Genomic DNA, 8,968 nt, shown 5'->3' with positions numbered 1-8,968 from the left:
CCTCCTGTCCTGCGGGAGGGGAGTCCGGGCCGTGCGGCTGGACCTCTGTCCCGCACACCCCCAGTGGGTGTCCCCCTGAGGTGCTCAGGACTTCCGTTTCCTGGGCATTGAGGTCCCTGCTGGCATTGGGCCCAACTCCTCATGTGAGTGAATGAATTAAAAGTTTTTGTACAGCTGCACGTGGAAAGTTGACATTTTTCCTTTGATCCGTAGTAATAACCCACCGTCCAGCTTGCTGATTCCCCGTCCTGTCTTTCTTTGTATTGGGACTGACCCCACACTCACCTCGGGGTGCAACTGGGGTTCCAGTTTTATTTTTACACTCCTCTGATCGTTAAAATAAGCCGAGATTTGTTCTAATGAAAGAGCAAGCACTGACAGGAATGCTGGGAGCAGAAGAGGGGGTGGGCACGGCCCGGCCCTGTCCTGGGAAGGGCTGAGCGACGACAGCCCTGAAGCCAGGCTCAGCGTCCCGAGCTCGGGGACAGAGGGTGTCCTTCCTGCTGCACTACAGCCGGGCTGCGTGGGCTCCAGACAGTGCCCCCCCCCCGCCCCCGCAAAGTGCACAGGTAGCCTCTTGGTTCAGCATCTTCAGGCCGTAGCACCCTGCCCTCCCCTCCACACGGGCACGCACCCTCGCCGGCAAGCGCTCCTGACCTCAGGCAGCAGCAGCTCCAGAGTGTGTGCGCGTCCTCGGCTGACTGGCAGAGGCCAGGGTCAGCCTCTCTGGGGGTCCGGCTGGGAAGAAACCACACCCTGTTTCCATGGGCACGAGGGAAGGTTCTCCTGGGCTCCTTAGGAAGGTCCAGATGCTGGTTCTGGGGTGCCATCCAGCGCCGTTTCGCTCCTCAGTAGCCAGTGGGCGAGGAAGCAGAGTGCCAGGAGGCCGGTCCCGAGGAGGTCCCCCAGCCCCGTGAGGTAGGGGATGCAGTGGTCATCCGGGTCCAGGGCCCGGTTCCACGTCAGCCGAACCGTCGCTTCCGCCAGGTACAGCAGGATCGTCACCTGTCACGAGGTGAGCAGACACAAGGTGATGATGGCCGAGGAGAAAGCCCGTGTCACCAAGAAACCAGCAGCTCGCAAGAGCGGACACCACAGTGGACACATCCACCCCAGGCCCTCCCTGGGCTCCTCTCAGGTGTGCTGCGCAGCTCGGAGGCCGCGCACCACCTCGGAGACTCAGACGGACTTCCCGGAGGCCCGCCTGGGGCAGCTCCGGACAGCTGGCCCTTCGTGGAGGCACCTCAAGCCCTGGTCAGGTCCCAGGTTCCCGCAGCCACTGCTCTGGACAGTCTCCCAGGCTCCCCAGCCTGTCCTTCAGGGTCACGGACACGCTGACGCCACCCTCATGGGAGTGCCCACCGGAGCCCACCATTACCCTGCAGAGGCCCCAGCCCTCCCAGCTAGAGTCTCGGAAAACGGCCTGACTGAAGTCCACACGTGCCTGTAGCAGTGCGTCTTAATCACGCCCTTGGGCTTGGATGGACTGACTGGACTTCAGAAGGTGGGGACTGTGTCCTGCGTGTCCAGGGACCTCTCCCAGGATGGGACCCCAGGGGCCATCGTTACCTGGACCAGGCCCGCCAGCAGGTAGAGCCCCACAAAGGTTTTGTCGTTTGGAACTGACTGGCCTTCCACCAGGTAGATGATGGAGAAGAAGATCAGGTGGCCTGGAACCACCAGGAAGAGCAGGACGCGGGCCGACGTGGAGTTGATTTCTGGAAGAAACAGAGCAGGGGAGGCAGCGTGAGCTGCTGGCAGTGAGGCGCCCACGGCCCCTCTTCCTGCTGCCCGTGCTTACGGAGCAGCTGCGTGTGCAGCGTGTCTAGCGACGGGGATGAGGCCTGTCATTCCCTTGGGAGCTGACGTTGTAGGGAAGAGAGAAAAACCAGCATCAAGTAGCAGACACAAGTGTCATTTCAAACCTGACGGGTACTAGGCGGAAGGCTGACCGGGCTCAAGTGGTGGGGAGTGGGGGTGGGACGCCGAGGCCCCGGGCGGAGGAAGGAGGACGCGCAGGGCTTCGGGGCGCCGAAGGCTCCGGCGTGGGCAGCCCCTCCCTCACGCAGGACCTGGGGACGCCCGTCAGCACACTGTCCTCAGTGTCTGTGCTCATGGGTTTGAGACGCTGCGCGAAATGGGATTTCACAGTTTACAACCGCCGTGAAACCACCCGTGGGGACACGACAGCTTCTCGGGCAGAAATGAGGAACTGCAGTGAGAAGTCCGTCTCCGTCTCCTTCTGAGTTAACCATAAAGCGTTTCATCAGCTAAAGAAAGAAAAGGAGGACAAATCAAACGTAACTACGAAGTCTACCGTAAGATAACTTGTAGCGAGAGGGTGAGGACGCACAAGAGCACCAGAACGTTCATGGTGAAAATTCAGATGAGGGCTAACTTGAAGAAGATGAATTTTTTTAAAAACTTACAAAGGCAAGAGCAAAATAGTTATTACTATTGGCAGCCGGCATTAAAACTCAAGAAAATCTACAGAAAGACTAAACAGCGAGAATTCAGTAAAATATGTGCTGCTACAGACTGAATATCTGCTTTCCCCCCAAATCCGTAAGTTGTGACCTGACCCGCAATGATGGTGTCAGGAGGTGGTCAGGTGCCCCCATGAGTGAAGGGCCCCCGAAGACCTCCCTTGCCCCCTTCTTCCCTGTCTGTGGACCAGGAGGCCGGGCCTCACCAGTGCTGGTGCCCTGACCTTGGGTGTCCAGCCTCCAGAGCTGTGAGAAACGTGTTGTTTATGAGCCCCCAGTCTGTGATTCTAAGACAGGTGCACGCTGAAATACATGCAGTACAGGGTAAAGAGCCTTTCTATATACAGATGACAAGTCAGAAAATATACGGGGACTCCCCACTTTAGACAAGGTGAGGCAGACACACTTCCTGTCCCTCTCACCACTCATCCAACAGCCCTGGACGTCATAGGAAACGAACATAAGATTCTGCAAGGTGGAGGGACGAGGCGGGCTGGCCAGGGCTCCGCGGCCCAGGGAGCAGCACGAGGTGAGGTCCCTGAGCTGCTGCCTTGCATCCCAGACCAGATGCTGGGGAGTCAGAACGCGAACGGTCAGTGGCCCCGGAAGACAACTCGGCACGAGCCCTCCCCGTCCCGTCCTGGCCCCGGAGGTGAGAGGCTGGAGTTTGGGGGGGTAGCCAGGCCCCCTCCCTCCTGGCCAGGCGGGGGCAGAGGAATAGGACTTGAAAAGTAACAAAAGACACGACACCGCGTTGGGTCCCCAGTTCTCAGAACAGACTCTGTGGTCCTTCCTCAACCTTCAGGCCCAGCAGGACCAGCGCCTGCCCGTCGGGGCCTCGTCCCAGCCCCCCGCCCCCGCCCCCGCTCGTCCGCAGCGGGGATGCCTCCCCCCAGCCTTTCCGAGGCCCTTCTGCGCACAGCACGACTTGGAATCCCGTGTGCGTCTGCTCTGCTGGAGCGTGTCTGTCCCCAGGGGTAGGATCGGCTCCTCCATCTCTCACAGTACCTGGAGATGGTCGGTGTGCCTCTGGCTGAGCAAACGGACCGGTGAAGGCCACGTTGGCGCATCGGGGCTGGGCTGAGGGGTCTACTGCCACAGACACCAGATTCTTAAAGAAACGGCCACGTGGCCTCTGGAAGACCCCAGACCCACCTGAGCTGCAGAACGTGGAGTGGGGGTTAGGCCAGCGTTTTTTCATCCAGAGGGGCAGGACCCCAGGTGTGCTCCACAGGTGCAGGTACGTGGAGATCCGGCTGGTCTGAATGGCCACCAGGTTGCCACCAACACCTGCAAAGAGAAAGAATCTGGTTTCTCCTTTTTTATACCAGTCTCTGAGTTCTATCCCTTATTTTAAGTCCAGCTCCTCCAGGAAGCCTTCCTTGACTGGTTCAGCCCTTGATTTCTTTTCTTTCCCTCCCACTTGCCCACAGATCTCGTGTCTGGCACCAGGTATCAAGGTAGTAGCTGCATCACCTTGACAGCTGGCAGCTCTTAAGGAGAAGGAGGTGTGATGGGGGGGGGAGGGAGGGAGGGAGGGAGGGAGGGAAGTGGGTGGGGAGGTCTCAGGAAGCCACTCAAGGAAGGAACTTTTCACCTCAAGGCGGGAAGGAGAGGAAAGAGGGCCGAGAGGGAGGGGAGGGAGGGTTGTGTGGCAGCCGAGCTGGGGCTCATTGAGGGGGGGCTCTTGGCGTCCTGGGGAGCTGACCGTGGCCAGCTCTGCTGGGGCCCCAGGCCCCGGTGACAAAGGCCCCTCGGAGCCCCTCCAGGCAGAGAGCGGGGCCTGCCCCTGGCAACTGTCCCCTTTAGAGGGCGGTTGGGTTGCCCACTGCCTCATCCCTATGGAGGATGACCCCTAACTGGGCCAGATGTGCCCCAGCTGCTCCAGAGGATGCAAAGAATGGCCATGGGCAGAGGGTGACTGCAGATCTATTTTGCTTGCTTAGCCCACGATGATTCATAAAAACAAAAAAAAAGGAAAAAATAAATTGGCGGCCTTTCCACATTAGGCCCTTAATCCAGGTTCCTGTCTCCCTGGGGCTCCGTTCCCGCCAGCCCGCAACCGGCCAGCCACCACGCGGGTCGCCCAGGAGCCCGCCTCGCCTCCCTGCTCAAGTCATTCGCGGTGCTCACTCAGCCCCTACAGACACCGAGCAGAGGACCCCAGGGGACTCTCTAGGCCTGTGGCCTCTGGGCCAGCTGCTGCTGTCCTTGTCAGTGGCCGGCCTGGCACTGGGAGAGGCCCTGTGGACTCGGCTGGGTGCAGGCCTGGCACGTACAGGACACTGTGCAGACGGCCTGGGCAGTGGGTTGTCACACTCCTTCCTCTCCGACCAGCCGGCCCCACTTACAGAGCCTTACCAGAAACTAGACACAAGCGGGGCTAAATGCCCAGAGTTAAGCCTGGAAGGTGAACCAGTGGAGGGTCCGGAGGAGACCCAGGGGATGGAGGAGATTGAGGCAAGCTGATTCCTGCCCACCCCACCGTGCACCAGTGTTGTCACGCCTTGCGTTTTAAGGAGAAGACAGGAATCCTGGTTTCTCTGTGTAAATGCTTGAGTTTTAAGTGTCATCAGTGAGTCTAAGTTAAAAGGAAAGCCACGAGAGGCCCACCCCCCGGTTCTGAAGCCACACTTGGCCCCAGGTGCCAGCAGATCCCGGGTTAAAGCCTTCAAGGCTCTGGGATCAGCTCTGGTCCTGGGGGCCCGTGAGGGCAGGTGTGACCTGCAGGAGCGGGGGCTGCAGCAGCCTCCCGGGGCCGGGCCCGGACCTCCGAGATAGCTGCCCTTCTGGCCCCACCACCCAGAAGCCAGGTGACGGGCCCCAGTACCTACCACAAATGATGGGGGCAAATACGGCCATGCCTCGGAACTGCTGCTTGGAGATGGTCTTGTTCAAGATGAGCCCCCCGAAACTGCGGGGGGGAGGGCAGAGATGGCAAACGATTAGAGTGGACGCTGGCCAGCCCTCACCACGCAGACCGCCGTGTCAGCCTGTCACCTGCCCAAAACATCCGGGGTGGCCGAGCTGGTCTCCCGTGTGCCCTGATGCCGCACGTGGCTCCCACCTCTGCTCTGAGTCTCGGCTGTTGCAGAAGGCCCCACCAGACCCTTTCCGAGGCCACTTAGCTGGCTGGGCCTTGCCACGTGACAGCCCTGAGGTGCGCTCAGCAGGAAGAGGGGCCCATGTGACGTCTCCCACCCCTGCTCCCCGAAGCTGCTCAGCACCTGGCCCCACCAACCCTGGGGTTCGGTGAAGGCCTGGAGTCCACGAGCTTCTGGAAGCAAAGACATCTCGGCCACAGCCTCCGCTCCCCGAGTCACTCAGGAGAGCACATGGGAAAGGGCTGGGGTGGCCCCCGTCAGGGTCCACAAGCAGAAAGGGCCCCCAAGGATGAGGCTGGAGGGCCCAGGGCCCCGGAGCACTGATCCTTCAGCCCTGTAGGTCTCACCAGTGGCTGGGCTGCGGGAATGGCCTTCACAGAGCTGTGGCCGTGAGGCCAGCTCAGCGGGGCCAGGCCAGCGCAGCGGGGGAGCGGGGCCGTGGTGGGTGCTTGTCTCCTGTGAACAGGGCTGCCCCTCACAATACACCAGGTCCAGGGTTCTTGGGGGAAATGAGGAGCGAAGAGCGTGGTGGAGGCGCCCGAGGCCACGGCTCACCCCACCCGGATCCCAAGGCGTCGCCACCCACGCACCTGCTGACGAGCATCGCCAGGACGATGGGGAACCACCCGAACTTCAAGATCTTCACGACGGGCGGGTTCTGCTTGGCGATGAGGATGCACAGGGGTGTCAGGGCCGTGAAGCCGATGCAGACCAGCGGTGTCAGATAGCGACTGTCTGGGGGGAAGAGAGGGGGCGCGTGGGCCGTGGGGCTGGAGCTCAGGGTGGGGCCCAGGCTGTGGCCTGGGTGGCGGAGGTGACAGGTGTGTGGGGACTCAGGGCCCCAGAAGCCTGAGGAACGGCTCCCGTCCCCTGCACCTCCCGTCATGCGGCTGAGGGGCTCCTGTCCACCTCGATCCCCGCCGCACCTGCCTTTGCTTCGCTGACGCCCCTGCAGCTCTCCCGACCCACGTGCCCTCCTCGGCCTGCTCTCAGCCTGGCCTTGCTATTCACGGCTCCGTTTACGGGGTCGTGACCGTGGCCAGTGCCGCGCTCGGCACTTCGTGTACCCAACTCTCCTGCTCTCACCGACCCGCTCGGACGGCCTGGGAGGAGGTGGCCGAGCAGGACACGTCCGTGGGCAGCAATGCTGGCCCTGCTCTTGCTGAGGCCACCCCAGGGGGGGGACCCTTCGGCACCCACGTTCTCACAGGGGCTCGTGTCCCTGTGTCACCTGCTCCAGGCGGCAGGAGCCACGAGGACGGACCTTAGCCTGGATCAGCCTCAGGAACCTGGGCCCCTGCCGGAGCCCAACACACGGGGCACGTGTGGCCACTCACCCGCCCGCCTCTTACCCGCACACATGGTGACTCACCAGCCTTGTGGAGAAGCGCCCGCCAACCCCGGCCACGCCCAGAGCGGAGGCCCCCCACCCAGCGCGCGGGCCTGGCCTGGGGCCCCTGCCCTTTTCCGCAGGAAACAGGTGTGGCCATCCTTGTGCCCTGAGCGTCCTGGGCAAGAGATGGGCCCAGAGCCTCGGCAGGTATCTGCTGGCCTGGACGCGGCAGCTGGGAGCGTCACCGCTCAGGGCCGTAGCCTCCCAGCTGCTGTGGCCGTCTCCCTGGTGACAGCATAGGTGCAGTGGCCACAGGCTCACCCTCGTCAGCGAGGACCCACCTGACTGCTGCCCAGCCGGGACCCCCGAGATAACCCAGTGTCTCACTGCAGGGATGGGTGACCCAACAGGACTTGACATCCAGGGTGTGTGTGGAGTCATGGGGCTGGGTGCAAAAAGGGAGGAGGGTCCGGGGAGGCCGGTAACTCAAAATTACTTTGCAAATCAGATTCCATAACTAGTCCGTGCACAAATCTTTGAAATTCAGAGTGTTTGAAGAATAAAATTAGGGCATCTTACTGTTAGATCTTCACCTCCACTTCGTGAACTTCCAGCATCTTCCCAAACCATCCCTTTCTGTTGCTGCAGGCCTTTCCTGGATGGCTGGAGCTCGTGGAGCTGTGCCACCCTCACTGGGAGCGTTTCCTGGGCCACTTCTGTTGCCCACATGTAAAAACCGGCAATTCCTTAAACCTCTGGGTCCATGGGCCCACCATGCCCCACGTTTAAGCTTCATTGCTGTCCACTCCACCCATGAAGCCGTGACCGCACTTGGAACTGACATCTGCTAGATCTGGACAGGCGTGCAGCCATCCTGGGGGGGGGGGGGCCACACCAGGTGGGAGGCCACAGACGGGACACTTGGAGCAGGTGCTCAGCTGTGCAAATGCAGTGAGGGAGCCGCCGGCAAGGCGCTGCCGTGTGTCCACAGCGGCCAGGGTGTGAGCCAAGCTGTGTCCCCAGGCGGACCTGGGCGACGTCGGGGGGGGGGGGGGGGGGCGGTGGCCACAAGGTCTTGTTCCCAGAACGTGTGCAAACGCCCCGTCGGCGGCTGACCACGTCACAGGCCACCTTCTGAGGAGCCTGGCTTCTGCCTCCTTGGCTGTGACACTCCTGCCTGGAGTCGCCTCTCGGGCAGCTGGTGTGTGTCCGGCGTGAACTGTGCCCCCCCGCGAGGAGGTGCTGAAGCACCCAGACCAGCCTCTGTCAGAGGTGGGCACTGACAACCTGTACATCTGCTGCCCGGAGACACTTGTCCCCATGGTGCACTGGAAAAGCCGGTGGCACCTGGGGGATGACCCCCATCTGCCCAGTGACCCCAGGCCTCGCCTATGAAAGGACAGACCCCAGCCTCGGGCCCTACCTCTGTGCTTGTGGAAGAAGCTGCTGACGAATGCCAGGATGGACAAGGTGATGAGGTCTCCCAGGCTGGCCGCGATGGGCGTTGCAATGTTGTCCGGGTTGACCCCGAGCTTCCGAGCGCCGATCACTATGCAGACCATCAACGTCCCTGCAGGGGGAGGGGACAGGTGGCCGGTGAGCGGGGGGCAGGGCCGCCCAGGAGCTCGCTGCACCCATGGAGCCGCCCGCTCTCGGGGTCCCTCCCTGCACTGGGGTGCAAGGCTTGGACTCTGCCCTGTGTCTCGCGGGCTTGACGCTGTGGAGCAGCCCAAGCACCCTGATGACTCCCTGAACCGTCGGGGAGACGCAGGCAGGTGGTGCCTGGGCTCCCAACCTTGGGAACTACAGGTGTGATGCTCGCAGCCCTCCTGGCAGGAAGATGGACCCCAAACTGCTCTGAGCAGCAGGAGCCCCGGGCGGGCGGCGGGGGCAACTGGCCCATGAGTGGTTTCCAAGGGGCAGAGCCTGCGGGGAAGACGGCAGGGTGGGGTCTGGGACAGTGTGGGGCAGCAGTGCAGGTGGTCCCTGGAGGGAGGGAGGGAGGGAAGGGGCGGCACACAGAAGGCAGCACGGCACTGGGGGCC

At 62.1% G+C, this 8,968-nt stretch overlaps 1 protein-coding gene across 1 annotated transcript in view; it reads right to left on the bottom strand.

Annotated features, from left to right (window-relative positions):
* Window positions 1–309: 309 nt before the first annotated feature.
* The window catches only part of SLC41A3 (solute carrier family 41 member 3), a gene marked incomplete at its 5' end in the record, with an annotated part of 54,590 nt that continues 45,931 nt past the window's right edge, over window positions 310–8,968 (bottom strand). The window contains 6 exons of the mRNA XM_082848653.1: window positions 310–1,005; window positions 1,570–1,718; window positions 3,642–3,776; window positions 5,321–5,400; window positions 6,181–6,325; window positions 8,347–8,493. Of these exons, the coding sequence (XP_082704779.1) occupies window positions 796–1,005; window positions 1,570–1,718; window positions 3,642–3,776; window positions 5,321–5,400; window positions 6,181–6,325; window positions 8,347–8,493 (866 nt within the window). The 3' untranslated portion in view covers window positions 310–795. The remainder of the gene's footprint in view (window positions 1,006–1,569; window positions 1,719–3,641; window positions 3,777–5,320; window positions 5,401–6,180; window positions 6,326–8,346; window positions 8,494–8,968) is intronic.

Source organism: Leucopleurus acutus, assembly GCF_964270905.1.
Source record: "Leucopleurus acutus genome assembly, chromosome: 10".
NCBI lineage: Eukaryota > Metazoa > Chordata > Mammalia > Artiodactyla > Delphinidae > Leucopleurus > Leucopleurus acutus.
The sequence above is the reverse complement of the archived record's forward strand: the minus strand, read 5'-3'. Positions and strand labels throughout refer to the sequence as shown.